Here is a 16803-nt window from a genome sequence, read left to right on the forward strand (position 1 = left end):
GGTGAAGGAGCATTCCTGTCCATTTCCCAGTACTGGCACTGGGAGGAAGAGGTGGCATTGGAGATTTTTCCAGCATCCCTGGATGTTGTCTTCCTTGATCTTCAGCCTTTTTGAGGAGCACTGGAAACTTGGCTGGGTCATTTTAACTTTATGTTGCTTGGGACTGAGCTGTGCTGTACTTCTCACTGAGATCCCATCAGATGCGGCGGGTTATCTCAATGTATTTTTATGCTTGGAGAATACTGAACTGATTCTTATCCCTCCATCTCGAATTCTTGTAAGTTTGAAGGACTGTGCTTCTTACTGTCACATGTTTGTCTCAGAAATGGGTAATATCTGGTTATGTTTACTTAATTTCCTGATGTTTAAAAGTTCACCATTTCAGTCAGGGTATCRGGCTGTTTCTGCTCTGTACCTGCCACTGTAACATTGTTCCATACACTTGCTCCTTGCCATCTCTAAGAAGCACGCTGTGACATTCGGCTGAACGCATGCAGTCACTAACAGCTGCGCTGTGAGTATTTTGCACTGAGCTAGAGTGGTTCTTGGAAGTTTCCTATCAGCACATTGAGTTGGTTACACTGCCCAATTTGTTGTCAGTTGTTGGTCTGCAGGTTTGCTGAGGGACCCACTAATAAAACCCCTCATCCATATTACTGTCACAGTGCGATTTTGCCACTTTCTGCTTTGGAATGTATTGAGCTCTTGTGTTTACTTGAAATTTGATCAAGAGTGACATGAACTTCATGAGTTCCTGAAAAACAGTTGCTATTAATACACTTCAAGCACATGTACATGTGCTGTGCTCCAGTTGTCTGTGTATTTATTGCCAACAACTCTGGCCTCTGGCCTTCACTTCCTCTTAGCCTTTGTGTTCTTAATTAGATGCAATTCCATTATTTCGCAGATTCCTAACACTTTCATCTGAGAAATCTTTTTTTTTTTTTTGCAAGCGCTGTAAGTATTTGCTGTGTTTAAAAAACAAACAAACAAACAAACAAAAAACTATTTTCTCATGCTGTTACTGCTTTGACCTGGTTATCTGCTGTGCCACAAATGATTTTATCAAGTACTCTTGTAGCATAATGATCAATAATCTCACTTGAAAGATCATTTCTGTTTAAGAAAGAGGACCTTTCTGAGGTGTACTCCTTGCATAATCTTCTTGTGTTTTTAAATGGCTTAATCTTACCATATTCCAGTCTTCTGGATACTYCCAGCGAAGAATAAATCTGCCACTTGAAGCAGGGTGGAAGCTTTCATTCCTTTTGATTTCTCTACAGGAGAAAATAAAATGGAAGCAAGGTAAAAATCTCCTCTTGTTCTTACCAGAGTTGAGTGACTTGAGTTTGCTTTACTCAGTTTACTTTGTTCTCTTCTGCAATGGGATAGTTGAGGTGTGACATACATGAACACTGATAAGGGACTTTACTTCCTCGTCTCAGTGACTTACACAGGTTGGTGTTAAAGTGCTCCTTCTCCAATCCAGTCCACTCCCACAGTTACTGCAACCTCATCAGCCAGCCTCAGTTGGCCACGGCATGACAGCAGTTGAGAGCAGAGTAATTCTGGCTGAGTTAAGGCTCTCTAGGGACTTTTGTTCCTCACTTCTCTGTCATGGGCCCTTTGCAGAGAGCATCTTTACGATTCTGAAGTTGTACACTGATACATTTGTCCAGATTATCTATTGCCATTAGCAGGTGTTTCTGGCATCCTGCTAACCAGCACTGGCTGCCTCAGTGCGCTCAAATGGTTTCTGCTATGCTTTCAGCGTATGACTCTTGTCTCACAGAATGTGAGTGTCATTAGCTTGGCTTGCTATGTTCTGCAGTATATTCCCTGTCTTCATTGTTGCTGCACRGTGGACACTTCACAGGCACTACAAACTGAAAGGTTGCTCAGTTCTGCTGGGAGGAAGGCTGCTGTGGCTGTGGGTGCTACTGCTGTTCCGAAAACCAACCCAAACCATTGCTTCTTTGGGTATTGCTGCTTGGCTACCTCCCTGGCTGTGCAAAGATGGGAAAAGGAGAGAAAAACCACGCTCAGCTAAGCATTGTTTAATTAATGCTCATACTGTTGTAGATCTGGGCATAAACTAACATTTTCATGTTTCTGTGCTAATGTTAGACAGCTGAATTCATAGCTGAGTGCCTGAATATGCGGCCTAATTTTTGAAAGTATTGCATACACGAGTCCCTGTGGTAATAGCTCATCACCACTGGAAAAAAAATGGTTTTATCTGAAAGCCAATGCACCATGCAGAGAAAACTGGGAGACTGGAATTCTTCCAGTCGAGTAATTTGAATGCCTCACTTTAAGGGGTCTGGTCTGAAATTGTGGTCCATCCCTTCCTCCCTGCAATCTGCCTAATCCCTTTTACAGCCCTAGGGCATTTCAGTGACCCGTATATGCTGACACCTTTAGCAGTGACAGGACTGAACTTAGTTTGTATCTGATGTAGATCCAATGCTGAATTGATGTTATGGGACTGAGATTGTTATTTCAGCTTGTGTGTGAATGCAAGACTTAGTTTCCCATTAAGTAGGCACATCTCCTGTGATAGCTTAATCTTGTGCTCTTGTATACATCTCTGCAGACAGAGCAGTCATTTAAACGAGAGTGTTAAGTTAAATATGAAAGATTTGTCCCTCAAAAAGGCGAAGCACCTTCAGGCTCCTGTTCAGTTAGTTCAGCATGTCACAAGCTCTGTCCCATTTTCAGCACTGTATTTGTCCCCTGGAGGGGGTCAGTGGTGACCAACTGTGACCAGCTTAGCAAACGGATGCCAGAAGCGCATGGTATTGCCCCACAGACAGGTATCCCAAACCCCTGTGGCCAGGTCGTAAAATAAGAACACAGACATGGATGTACCAGGTTTATCCTTTGATAGCGAACATCCAGGAAGGACGTAAGACTGGGGCAGGCTGATGATATTTCCCAAGAGGCTGTTGGCCCAAGGCCTTTTCCAGCCCCAGGTTGTGTCCGGTCTGTGTCACTGGTTCTCAGCACACGTGCCAGTCAGGGTAGGCACTGATGTGAGCACCATCATTTGGCAGTCTCCCTGCAAAGCCAGGGTCTCTCAAAATGCCTTTAGCTAATAATCTTTACTGAAAAGCATCAGTATGGGACTTGGTTGCTGTTTACACGTGGGGCGGGAGCARGAGACAGTCCTGCCAAAGCAGCACCCAGCCTCTCTCCTTTCCTCCCACTGTGTTGTCTGTGCAGAACGATATCTACGAGTGGAGCCGAGAYCACCGTGTGCACCACAAGTACTCGGAGACGGATGCAGACCCGCACAATGCCCGCCGTGGCTTCTTCTTCTCCCACATCGGCTGGCTGTTTGTGCGCAAGCACCGGGAYGTCATAGAGAAGGGGAGGAAGCTGGATTTCACTGACCTGCTGGACGACCCTGTCGTCAGGATCCAAAGAAAGTGAGTGGGAGCGCTTGGCTGTCATGTGATGCAGGTTGGAGGGATCTCTGCCTGGTTTTGATTCTTTCTTTATTGTCATCTTTCCCTTTTCCTCACCAAGATATTTCTGCCGCTTTGCAGGCAGTAGGACCTCCATCTTCTTTCCCTTCATTATAGCCACGTTGCTGAAGCTTGCAGACTGTCTTTGCAGGCTCTGGTGCACAAGCAGGGTAGCTCTTATCCTTGTCCTTGTGCTTTTCTAAAAAGCCAGGGCTGGCTGTCAAAACAGCCGTCGCAGAAGCTGCTAGGATCTTGCTGTCCTCATGTGGTCAGTGGAGCAAAGGCTGTAATTGCTAACTGTCTTAATGCAAAACTGCACATTTCAGTCTGCAAACTCGTGAGCCAGTTCAGACCAAGTGCTTCCTCTTCCAGGACCATCATTCTTTGCATAATTAATCATCTCCCATGAGAATTAACACAAACCAAGTTCAGCTTATTATACACATTGTGAGAGGTGGGAATTGAGCAGCATGCTTTGTCTTCTACRTGAGTAAATGCATTACAGGAGCAATTGCAAGAATATGGCAGCAAGTATTTGCTCCCATTACTACAAACCATATAACTGCATTTCTGAACGTTTTATTGGCAAAGGGGGCAGTCAATTGAGTCCTGAAATACATGTCTCTCTTTGTATTGGAGAAAGCTGAAAACTGTCAGAATTACCCCTGTATCAGAGGAGCTACAGGAGTGAGGAATTAACTACCATCAACCTGTTTTGTCACTTAAAATGGCTCCTTTATGAGCAGTGGGTGTTTGCAAAGCTTCCCTTGCAGTTTGTCACAGTAACTTTTGGCTGTTTTGTTACCTTTACCGAGACAATAGCATCCTACARGAAGCAGGCTTTTCTTCCTTGATCACGCTACAAACATTATGTAGTGATCCAGTGCATTTGGTGCAGAGAAGTTACATTTTAGTAAACGTCCTTGCTTTGAATATCAACATTTCCAGTGATATCTCAATTTTGTACTTTCCTCCTTATACACATCTCTGCARACAGAGCAGTCATTTAAATGAGTGTTAATTTAAATATAAAAGATTTGTCCCTCAAAAAGTCTAAGTACTTCAGGCTCCTGTTCAGTTTAGTTCAGCACATCACAAGCTCTGTCCCATTTTCAGCACTGTATTTGTCTCCTGGAGGGGGTCAGTGGTGACCAACTGTGACCAGCTTAGCAAATGGATGCCAGAAGTGAGTTCCTCTGCATGGTGTTGCCTCAGAGACAGGTATCCCAAACCCCTGTGGCCAGGGCTTCTAGAATTAGCCTTTCCTCCTCTTATAGGAAAAATGCTGCTTCCCTTCTTTTCATAAGGATGAAGTGGATTTTTTGRGGGGTATGGAAGAACTAGATGGTTCGATCATTTAAAATCATAATAAACTCTTCCTCTTTGTCACATTTTATTTTAAGGCCAGATAGTTACCTTACTGAATTCAGTGGTGTGATAACTTGTGGATAACGTGGTACTCAATCAACGATTTAAACCCACAACACTTAGCTGAAATCACTGTACTTCTTCGGGTGTGACTGACAGCAGAATATAACCGTCTGTGAATAATGTGCGACTGTCCTGAAGAACAACATTGGATGTAAAAGAGAGGCTCTCAGGTTGGAGTATTTTCATGAGAGGACTGATTTGGTGAAACTGGCACTGTTTCATGGAAATGTATCAGTTTCCCCCAAATCCAGGCAAGGAGATTTGTCAATTCCAGTTTGTTTCAGTCAAAGAGAGACAGACCCTGAAATGGCAAAATGTCTGTAGTCAGGTACCCGTTTAGATGTGAAATCTCATGATTGTAGTCAAAGACTACAATCTGAGCTTCTTGCATCTCACAGATGGGCTTTAATCAGTGCCCAATTAACTGTTTTAATATTTTTTCTCTTTTGTCTCAGTACTGAATGGGAAAGGTTTTAAACTCTGAAAGAGTTTTCTAGAATGGAAAAATTCTTTCCCATCCAGCTTAATGTCTAACGTTGAACTGCTGAGTTTTACAGACCTTATCCAGGGCCTGGTTCAGAAGTTAGTGGGAAATTTTACATTATTTTTGGTGAAGCAAAGATTTTTTTTTTTCCTGTAGAAGAGCTTTGCTTCAGGTGAGGCAAATTTGTTCCACTTTGCTGTGGAGATGCCTTCTTTTCACCATGGTCTTTGTAGCTATGTAGATCTTCAAGTAGAGCGCAGCATGTGAGGCCATCCTTAAACAAAACAAATCAAACTGAGAGCTTGCAAAGCACGAGATTAATTTCTTTCTTACATAAGATTATCAAAGCTGGCTGGCATGAAATTTATGACGACAGTTATGTTCACGGAAACTTTTTTTTCCTTCAAAAAATGCTGCCAATACTAACGTTTTTCAATATCCTGTGGTTGTTAATAGAAACTTGAATGGATTTTGTTGTTGTTGTCAAACCAAATTGACAGTTTTTGCTATCTGAAAAACTTCTGGCAAATGAAAAGTTTTAGTAACCATGCAATTACAGCCAAACTGTTCTTTCTCATCCCTTCCAGAAAATCCTCAACAATAGCAGGGCTCCATTTTAAACCTGTCAGGTGGGAACAAGGGAACAAATTTCTAGCTTGTACTTTTTTCCTCCTCTCCCCCTTCACCCATTGACAATCCTGTCACCACCGGCTGCTCCAGTTTTGTGTGGCTGTTATCTTTTGTGGTAATACCTGGGATAACTATAGGATGTAGCTAAATCTGGGCTCCAAGGACATGGAAGGGCCTGGCAGGAGGACAGGGCCATATAGCCTCTCAAGCTGAGGACACTCTGTAGCTGGTTTGTAAGACACAGCCCCCACTTACCGACTCTTCCTGTTGTCTTGCTGCTCTCTGCTTCCGAGCACACTTAGCCCATTCTCCATTATAGCTGTTGGCTTTTCCTTCCCACTTCCTGCAGAGCTGCTCCACTTCTCCACTTCCCTTTGAATCATTCCCCTTGGCTTGTTGGCTCTTTTTTTCCTCATTTCTCCCCCTACGGTCTTTGGTCTTCACCTCTGCACTCTCCTAGACTCTCTTCCCTGCCTTGTCTGAGCATATGGCTTTACTTTTACTATAAAGCTTTCCTGTTGGTCTGTCTTGTCAGACTATTCAGCTTCCTTCCTCCAGTGCAGTAGGCGTTGATTTTTTTCCGGAATATGATCACATGCATTTTCCAGGCTTGGCTGAACCCTTTAGAGCCAAGAGTCTCATTCTGGGGCTTTGTTTTTTCCCAAAGCAAGGGAAGCAAAACTAGACCTGCTGTCTCAGAGCTGAGGACCAGGTTGAGATAAGGGGAGATGTTTTATTGCTTCTCCCATTGAGTGCTTGCTCTGAATGTGTCTCAGATTGCTACCTCCCCTGTGCATGGCCAGAATAACCACTTGAAAACTTAAACTTCTTACTTAAAAGGAGTGGGGTTTTTTTGTGTGTGTGAAAGAAGATGAACATCTGTGTGCCCATTTTGCTTTAAAGGAGGGTGGAAAAGTCAGAATGGCCTTCTTATTTAGTGGGTAAATTGAGTAAAATGGTAATTTTTCTACTCTGTACAAGCCCCTGCAGAGAGATGGGGTCTGGTCTGAGAGCATAGTTTGGCAGAGGGCAAACAGTAGATGCAGGCAGGAACATAGCTGCCACTAAAGTGTTGCAAGTCAGRATGGAGCAATTATTGTGATTTAACCTGGCCTCTTCTGTCACTTGGTAAAATCTGCCTTTAACTCTTTCAGCTGTGCATGTGCGCACACACACGCACAGACACATAAGCATACTATAGATGCTGAAAAGCTAAAAGATTGTATACAGTTTGTGCCTTATTACACCGAGGTTGATCAAAGATCAAAGAACTGTATGTCATGGAGTTTGCTTCTTATTCTGAATGCCAGGTGATGAGCATATGTAAGCGGCAGGGCACATGCCATCCAGTGTGCTGTGAGAGCAGAAGCAATCCTGACCCACCGGGCCGAAACAGAGCACCTTCCTCAGCCTTAGCTGGACACTACAGCCTCTTGGCAGGAGCCCTGGCTCTGCCACAAGTATTGGACGCCACTGTTGGAGGCTGACACAGCAGTGAAGGTAGAAAGGGGCTGTTCCTGCCCTGTGCTCCAGGTTCCCCTCTGATCTGAGCTGAGGGGAAGTCTGTGCTGCCTCTTAGCACTGTGGTGTGTTTTTGACCCAGCCCAGCCCAGCTCAGCTGATGTCACTGAAGTGCCACCACAGGCCCAAGGCTTTTCTCAGTTGCAACGATGGGCMCCAGCTGCAGTTTACTGCCATCTCTGAACTCCCCCCAGAATTAAAAGTGCTGAACTCAGGGGATTTGCTTTGGGGGCTGGGTCTCCAGTGTTCAGCTTCAGTGTTAGTTGCTGCTTTGGRGTTTCAGGCTGTCTTTGCATTTTCAATTGCTCCTGGAAAATTTTGTTGTATGGGTTGTGAGTATTGGAGACTTTCCCTGCTGTGGTGATCCTCCTCCTCCTGTGACACACACTGTCCAGTTTGTCCTTCTGGTCACTTAGGTTGGAGTTGGTGCAGTTTTTGCTCTGGCAGAGCTAGAAAAATGTCGCCATGTAGATTACTGAGAGCMCTGACAGCGATGCAAAGACAGAAAACTAAACACAACCCTGGAGCCCTCTAAAGCAACTGCTTTTGGTGGAGGAGTTGACTTTTCTGATGCTAAGCAAGCGGCACATCAGCTGGGCTGCTGACGAGTAATTCAGCTCCATGTTTTTCTTTGGCAAGGGCTGTGGCACCTGTTAACTGCTGAGGTATCTACCTTCCAAGGTTGGGACAAGGTAGCAGGAYTGCCTTTTAAAAATGAAAAACTACTTGTTTGCTTCCTAATGGCAGATTGTTTCCAGCAAGTGTTCCTAGGTATTGTTTGAAGACATCTATGGTGTTAATAACGCTGCAGTCTGCATTGAAAGGTAAAAATTGGGATCACTTGCAACTTTTCCCCATAATACTGCTCTTGAGACATTGACCTAGTTTCTCTCTTAAAACAAAACAAAGCAAAAAACAAAAAGCAGTTTGAGCTCCAAAAACATGGATATAGCTAATATCTACTGGAATGTAGGTGGTATTTCAGTTTGTCATGCAGAAAATGGGTTTTTAAAGTAAGCCTTTCCTCCATTCTTGGAGTGGTTCATGTATTCATTGCAATTCTTTTCCTGGCATGCTTCCTCAGCATCAATGCTAGTAGTTGTCCCTTACCTGGCACTTCCCTTCCACACGTCTCCTGGTGCTTTTCAGAGGAGGTGAACACTCATGTCCCTAGTTCTGAGAGGATGAAAATGACAGCCAAGTCCCTCCTAGCTCTCAGTAGCTAATGATGGTACTAAGCCCTAGGCAACTCTTGGCACATGTATCCTCATTCATGCAGATCAGTAGATGTGGAGATCCTGAGTTCAGACTGTTTTAGCCCGGCTGGGATTGTCACAAYAGATGAACGCTCCGAAGACAAAGGTGCCTCACTCAGCACATTCCCACTTAAACCCCTGAAATACACAGCCCCTCTGCAGCGCCTTGGCTGTGGTGATGTCCTTCTGCTTTATAGCAGTGAGGACAGTGCAGAGAAATTATGGAGTTGGCCAAGGTTATGCCAGGGGTTTCTGACAAACCAGTGTCTCCAGGGATCCAAGCCAGTAGCCCTCTGAGCCGTTGTTCCCAGCACAGTAATGGTGTCCTGTTGTTTTCCTGTAGGTACTATAAGAGCTCAGTAGTGCTGATGTGCTTTGTGATCCCTACCTTCGTGCCGTGGTACCTCTGGGGTGAGAGTCTGTGGAACGCCTACTTCCTCGCCTCCATCCTCCGGTACACCATCTCCCTCAACATCACCTGGCTGGTCAACAGTGCAGCTCACATGTACGGCAACCGCCCTTACGACAAGTACATCAGCCCCAGGCAGAACACCTTGGTCACTCTGGGAGCCATTGGTGAGTGCTGAAAGACACAGCCCTGAAGCTATAGCTCCAGTTAGAGGTTTTCAGGCTTGGAACAACAACCCCCCATTCAGTCCTGTTTCACCCCGGCCAGCGTTTTTGGAAGTCTGTACCTGGCTACCTCTTTCAGCCAGAGCTTGGAGGTGGCTGGAGCCTGTGTGTCCTAGAGGATGGCTCCTTTGTTCTGTTACAGCATCCACACTGAAGGCACTGATGTGCCTACTGGGGACTCTGAGTCACGGGAAGGGAGGTGCATCAGTCCTGAGCTTTGGTGTGCAATGAGTGGGTCTTGGTGACCAAGAAGCCCCCTGGTCTAAGTAACACAGCAGCTACTTCTTCTGTATCACCCTCACAGGGGATACAGAGGAGCATGAACAAGAGCGGACTGAGTACTTTGTGGCTGCCAGCTGGAATGGCTCCCCCAAGCCACAGAGCTGTGCCCAGATGCGGCCTCCCAGGCTCTCTCCCAAGCACTGGGGTTAACAGGCGTCTGCCAGAGCTCCAGCCTTTCCAGGGCAGGGGGAACTGAGCCTAATGGCTCAACTGAACTGCAAAGAAAATCTATTCATGGCAGCAATCCACTGTTTTCAACAGTTGGTTTGAGACAGCAAAATAGAAAGAAGCAACTCTGCTTCTTGCTTGGTTATGAGTTTCCCCTCTCAAAGCACATCTAGTTTTCTTCTGTGAGTGCTGGGGTGGAAAACATTCCCCCTTTCTTCTGGGAAATGAAGCCCAAAGCATTGGGTAATGTCAGCTGTGGATCTTTCCYGGGGTCAGGTCTCTTGTAGCCAGATGTGGCTGGAGCATGACTTGGCCTGGACTGAGGAATTGGGAAATACACTTGGGTGAGACATCCCAATGCCTGTCTCTAAATGTGTAAACTGCTGGCCATGCAGCCTTCAAAAACTCTCTCTTTTTCCAGGTGAGGGTTTCCACAACTATCACCACACCTTCCCRTTCGACTACTCAGCCAGTGAGCTGGGCCTGAAGTTCAACCCAACCACCTGGTTCATTGACTTCATGTTTTGGTTGGGGTTAGTTACTGACCGAAAACAGGCTCCAAAGGAGATGATCCAGGCCCGCAAAGAAAGGACTGGAGATGGCAGCGCTTGAAAAAGTAACGTTTTACTGTATGTCAGTGCTGTTGTAAATGTGTGTATGTGTGAAGGGTGCGCGCTCCGATGTGCGTGCATTGGGTTTATTTTCTTCTAGTTAAAATTAGTTTTTTCAGATTGTTTGGGCCAAATTAATTCCTGAGGTGACTCCCTCAGGAAAAGATTCAGCCCCAGCTTTTTTTTCCCTATTAGCTGTCTTATGTCCAGACTTCAGACTAGTAAGTGTAAAAATGTTGCATATTATTTAATATTAGAGTTAAACATGGGAGATATTTGGTTTTAGTCACTGTAGTTCTTGTCCAAATAGATCGTAATTTGCTTGTTCATGGTAAACTTGGCAGGTCTGAGGAACTAACTATCCTTTCAAAGTGCAGTTCAGAGGAGAATTTGTTTCTACTATTAATCAAACATGCTTTTGAGATGTTTCTTAGAGGGGATGGGTCAAGGCCCAGTGCTGTTTAAACTATACTATTGCAAAGGAACACTAACAGCACCGAGAAAAACAGGATGTTTAAGGGAAAAATTGGCCTAAAATTAGACATTTGTTTGAAAATCTGCTTTCTTCTTTGTTAGCCCTGTTAGCCAGACCAATGCACTACTGTCTTTGCTAAATATGAAAACCATTTACTGCTGAGCAGGCTTTTGTGTTGAAAATTAGTCTCTATACAGGCCAAAACACAAACTGACGCTAATGTTAAGATGATTCTTTTGTTGTTGCATATACATTGTAATTTGTAAAAGTATAGAGCTCAACAATGTCTTAAGCCAAATAAAGCTTCGATTTCAATGTTTGGAGACCTAAGTTATATTCTGATAAGTCATGGCTATTGATGCATGCATATTTTAGCTCCTTTTGCACAACAGGCCTCTTAATTTCTTTTTCTGCCTTTGATTATTGGGTCTTTGAAAACTGACCTTTATCTAAGTCAGTCTCTACTAATATTTCAGCTGCATGCAACATCCATTGGTTTCTGAGCAAAATAGAAAGACAGTTATATAGCTTCTGAATTTAACAGTTGCCTAGTTTAAAAAAAAAAAAAAGGAAAAAAAAAGAAAAAAAAAAAAGCATGTAGAATTAATGGGACCTATAGCCTTTTGTGTTAGATGTTAGCCAGTGCAGGAGAGAGGCTTTGTACTGTCAGCACTGGAGCACTTTTGAAGATAGAGGGCATGATTTTCATTTATATATAAGGTGATTGCTCTGCCCTTCCTGAGAGGGAATGTCCATTTTCCGGCTTTCTCAACCCCACACCCCGGGCAAGGCAGTGACCTCAGGATAACTGAGAGTCAGGCCAGATATTTTCAGGAAAAATGTAGAACTTAAAAAAAATTTTTTTTGGGGGGTTTCTTGTTTTCTAAATGATGCCATATAATATAAGAGTTGTCTTTATTCTGTATTTCATCCAGCAGGTGTTTTAACAGTGTTACTTTGCCATTAATGATGTGTAAACTCTTGAGTGATTTACAATAAACAGTTAAGAATTGGACTGGCTGCTGAGTTTCATTTTGAAACTTCTCCAAAGATGAATGGGGTTTATGGGTTATCTGTCAGTACTACAACAGTCTTTGATTTTTGTGTTTTCTAGCATTCATTTGGCATAGCCAGTTTTCAAAATACCAACCTTGCTTGGCATTTGTGCATTCTTCCTTAGTGGAAAAGCAGTGTTGTCAAACCTGAGAGTACTAAGAGATTTGATTACTTCTGGTTTAATGGCCAAGCTGAAAAAGAAGGGGGAAGAGAAATTTCAAGCTGATTTAAGCTTGAAAGGAGACCATGGCAAGGTCTTGCAGGTGAAAATTATACTTCACTAATTAAATATTAGTCAAATGTCACTGCAGAGCATTACTTTGAATAGAAAGATTAAATATTTTATTTAGATTCTTCTGCAAGTTCTTTCTTTTGCTGCTTTCTCAAACACAGCTGAAATCTGCCCGAAGGCCTGGGTGTGCCAGAAGTGTGCGTCTCCATGTGCAAACATTCAGAGTCGGGGCTTTTGACAGACAGAGGAATTATATACGCACACGTGGTGGGAGATGTTTCCCTCTACCACATACGGTGCCTGCTGGGGGCTGAACCAGTTTTCCCAGAGCCATAGCTGGCTCATTACAAACACTGGTCTTCAGAGCATTTCTTCCTTCTTCCTGTGGTTGATAGGCCCACTGAAGAGTAGTAAAAATTTGGGGGGATCTACCATCAAAAAGATGTGGGTGATGGGTCTGGACTTGACGTCTGAGTGGAAGCAGTGAAGCTTGGAAAGTGCATACAAGCACTCAATTTAACTGGTTATTTATTCCTTCTGTTTCTGCAGTTTCCTGTCTGGAGATGAATTGAATGCAGTTCACAGGGAACTTATGTGCAGATCTTCTAGTTTATCTTTATCATTTTAGATCCTTTTTTTGATACTGCTATTATTTGGACTTCCCTAGCTGACTCCTGTCAAGCATATGGTGTAAGAAGAATAACTGACTGCTACAAATGCTGTTGTGAACTTCTCTGACTACATGAATATTTATTCCCTGCAGGTGAAAGAGCAGCAGCAGCAACACAGGAGTCAGGGACCTCAGAGTTTGAAACCATTTGCAGATGACCCATTATTTTTGAGAAACTGAAAGTAAGCAAAGAAACGTTCAAAAAAATTGAAAAGTTACTCCATCAAAATGTTTTGTCTTTGAGCTTGCACTTCAGGAGTTCCTGTCTCTCTGCCTTAAGATCTCCAGGTAAAGCTAGTGTGGTAGAGATGATTGGAAAATGACAGTTATCTTTTGTAGGAAAATTACATTCCCATTTCAAAAAAATACCTTGAGTTACAGTAAAATGAAACCAAAAGAAAACATGGAGGTTTGAGGGTTGGGTTTTTTTTTTTTTTTTCCTGCTGCTTTTGCTTTCATTTTTGGAAAGCACTTTGGACACGCTCATTCTCTTCCTGTAGAGCAGTCTCATCTTCCACTGTGAGGCAGGCAGGCCCCATGCCTTCCTGCAGGGCAGCTGTGGGATGCCCTCGATAGAGGAAAGTCTCCCCGTCCTCTGCAGCTCCATGGTGCAGCAGCTACACACAGGGATGCAGGGAAGTCCTGTGGCCTTTCTAAGGCAAGGCCATAAAGGGCTGCGCTGGACTTCCAGCAGCTCTCATGATGGCCCAGCAGTCGAGGACCCCACAAGCACTTTGTGGACCACAAAAAAGCATTTGGGAGCTACTGGCTGATGGGCTGAGCTAAACCAAGAATATGGTGACTTCTGAGCGTTGTGCAAGGCCTCATGTTCTGTCATTCCCTTGTTTTCTCTTGTGCATAACCTTGTTTTCAGCACCTTATACTATCTGATTTGATATCAAGTATGACCGATATCAAGATCTGTCAGTTCTTCTTTGCACATTTGCCCTTCTTGCAGTGTTAACTAAAGGTTTCAAAGCTCTTACCCTTTGCTTATAACAGCAGCTGGCTCATTTTGTACCTTTTCTGTATGGTGTATGAGGTGCTTAGAAAATGCATTGTTGGCTCAGGAATCAGATTTCTTCCTTCCCATAGCAGAAACTCAAAAGCAGGTCATCTGGAAATGCTAAGGAAATGCTAAGCCAGCAGTGGGACTTGGCAAGCTCATTAAAGGAGAACTTCAGTCATAACTTAGAGCATGTACTTGGCTACGCAAATATTGATGAAATCCCATCAGGGCTGTGTACAAACACGACAGTCTGAGAGCGGAGCAAAGCATGCCAAAAATGGAGCAAGGCCAAGGCTGCAATTGTTCGTGATACAGGAGTTCTGAGCTCAGTCAAACCTCATCTCTTCCTGGCCTCCATTAGTTGTAGAGTTTTAGTGTGCTCTTTCCTCTGCCCCTACCTGGCACAGTGTGGGGGATCTTTAGAGGGAAAAGGTTGTGTGTGGTGACCACATCTCTGAGCAATGTCAAAATACCTAGTTAGAGTCACAAATTGCTTGATGGTAATTTGAGGACAAGGAGGTGGYTGTTCAGGTTTTGGGGTCTTTATGGCAGATTTCTGCCAGCTCGCTTCAGTAGCCTCATCTTCTCCTTTTAAAGCAAGAGTGATATCTACATCCCTATCTCCCTCTGCAGCTTCTAAATACTATGCAAATGGAGTCCCTTGGTTCAGGCCTCTATATGGCTGATCATTTTTCAGACCTAGTTATCAGCAGCCAGAGGCGGGAGGCTCCCTGGAATAAACTAATCTGAAAAACCTCACCTATCCATGTAGGCCCAGGAGAGTATGCAAGGTTGATTTAAAAAAAAAAATAAAAAGTTGCTGGGCTGTGGCCTGAAGGCAGAGCTGGGCTGTTAATATCTGCTTTCCCTCACCCCAGTTCAGCTTCCAGAAGAAAGCAAGCTTTGCTAGCTGTAACGATTGGGGCTGAGGCTTGCCTGATGGCTCAGGCTCAGGCAAGTTAACAGGAATACRTTATATTGACTGCAGCTCGTGAGCTGCTTTTATGCTTGCATTATGGTCGCTTCATCTCTCTTGCACAGTGAACGCCTTTGATGCTGAATCCCATTGCATGGGGCAAAACCCGTAGGAGGGAGCACCGAGGGAGCAATGTGCTGTGCCTGTGCAGCACGTAGGCTTGTGGGGTTGCAGGGAGGGCCCTGGCGACCCCTCCAAGTGCTGTTTTGGAGCCATCCCAAGAACACTTGTGAACTGCTGCTTCTCCTATGTCCATCATTTAAAGCCTTGTCTCGGGTCTTCCTTGCAGCATGCTAAGAAGAGTGTATTTGTTCATTTCCACCGTATTTTAAGCTGCAAGAAAATTTTGCCTGTTGAATGCAAAGGGAAGAATATGCCCACATAGGGAGAAATTTGCAAATGGCTTGAGCCAAACAAAGCTGAGAGGCTATTGCCTGTTCTGGGCAGAGATGAGAGATGATCTAGCCAATGAAAATGAGTGCTATCACTTAAAAGTCATCCTGAATTTGAGGTGGAAGGGAGCAAAATGGGAAAACTAGATGCTTAAACTCTCTTTAGTATACATGACTTTCCCAGGAATGAAAGGAAATTACCAGCAATTCCCCTTTCATCCTTCGTCACGCTCCCCAGAAAATAGCCCAGCAAAACCATAGCCAGGCTGCAGTGTTAAACAGCACCCAGGGAGGGCTGCAAGCCAACAGGGAACTTGCTTGGTTTCTCTCTAAGTTTGAGTCTGCCAGGGGGTTTTGGTGCTGTGGGCGTCTTATTTTTCACATGATAAATAAAATACCTCTGAGGCCAGGTCCTGCTACTTTCCCTCCCATGTCATGTCACCCCCAGCCCTGGGGACACAGGGCTTGGGACTGTCGCTCCCTCTCTCCTTTACCCAAACAGGTGTAGACATGGAGGCAGTGCAAAATCAAATCTTAATTAAAAGCACTAACATGGTGGAATTTGGACAGAGAGCACCCCTGTGCTTTAAAGCATCCTGGTGAAGGAAATGTTAATTAACAGGCCACAAAATATTTTTGAACACTCGCCTGCGTTTGATCTGGTCCCATTTCCTGGCCAGCTGCATTTCCAGGTAGGTTCCTGGGGGGGGAAATTTCCCGTGCCTGTGGCCCAGCAGGGAAAAACCCGTCGGGGACCAAGGCACTGAAGTTGCACACTAAAAGAGCTCCTTTTCTGGTGTCCCCCCTCCTGCTGCCCCCCTGCCTGAGCCCTGCGGTCGTACCCAAACAGGGAACCAGCGTGGGCCAGGGGCCAGGACAAGGCTCCCGAGACAACCCGGCTGGAGAGGTCAATCACTGCGGTGGGGAGACAATGTTTTTGGTCATGTGGGTATGGGATTATCCTCAGGGTGAAAGCCAGGCGTCGGAAATGCCCTTAGATTTCTAAGTGGTGATTTTTAACAGGGACAACATCTGCTCGAAAAGGAACTCCTGCCAGCAACAGGACTTGAACGCTGAGAAAATGAAATTGCTTTAAAATCCCATAGGCTGTGGTGCCTCTTTCCTCCACCTTTGGCTGGCAGCAGAGGTGTGGTGGCTGAGCCTGTTTCTGGCTGCTCCGTGGGTTTTCCTTCCTGCGCAAAGCCACTGCAGCGAAGCTTTGCCACTTCCCACCTGTTGGGCCCAAGGTTTCTTCAGCCTTGGCAGCTGAAAGCAAAAGGTTACTTGAACTCAAAGACCTTCCCACCGTGGGGCAAAATTGGAGTTATTGTTATTATCCGTGTACACCTAAAAGTCCTCCTGCCTTTCTTTGCCCCGTAACAGAGTAAAAACGAAAGGGCGTGTATTACTGACCACAATTTGCACCGCAGCCGTCAGTTGCCGGCTGCGTTTGCTCGCGGCAGCCGTTTCTCGGCGTTTCGGCAATACGCGCCGGGGAGAGCCGGGG

The 16803-nt window shown here is 44.8% G+C and overlaps 1 protein-coding gene across 1 annotated transcript in view; it reads left to right on the forward strand.

The window, feature by feature from the left end:
- Positions 1-11976, forward strand: part of SCD5 (stearoyl-CoA desaturase 5) — a gene marked incomplete at its 5' end in the record, with an annotated part of 38440 nt that extends 26464 nt beyond the window's left edge. The window contains 3 exons of the mRNA XM_085306309.1: positions 3226-3431; positions 9136-9368; positions 10297-11976. Coding sequence (XP_085162435.1) covers positions 3226-3431; positions 9136-9368; positions 10297-10487 — 630 coding nt within the window. The remainder of the gene's footprint in view (positions 1-3225; positions 3432-9135; positions 9369-10296) is intronic.
- Between the last annotated feature and the right edge of the window lie 4827 nt (positions 11977-16803).

The sequence above is a fragment of the Rhea americana genome, unplaced genomic scaffold (genome assembly GCF_003343005.1).
Source record: "Rhea americana isolate MKP2758 unplaced genomic scaffold, rheAme1 scaffold_237, whole genome shotgun sequence".
Classification (NCBI taxonomy): Eukaryota; Metazoa; Chordata; class Aves; order Rheiformes; family Rheidae; genus Rhea; species Rhea americana.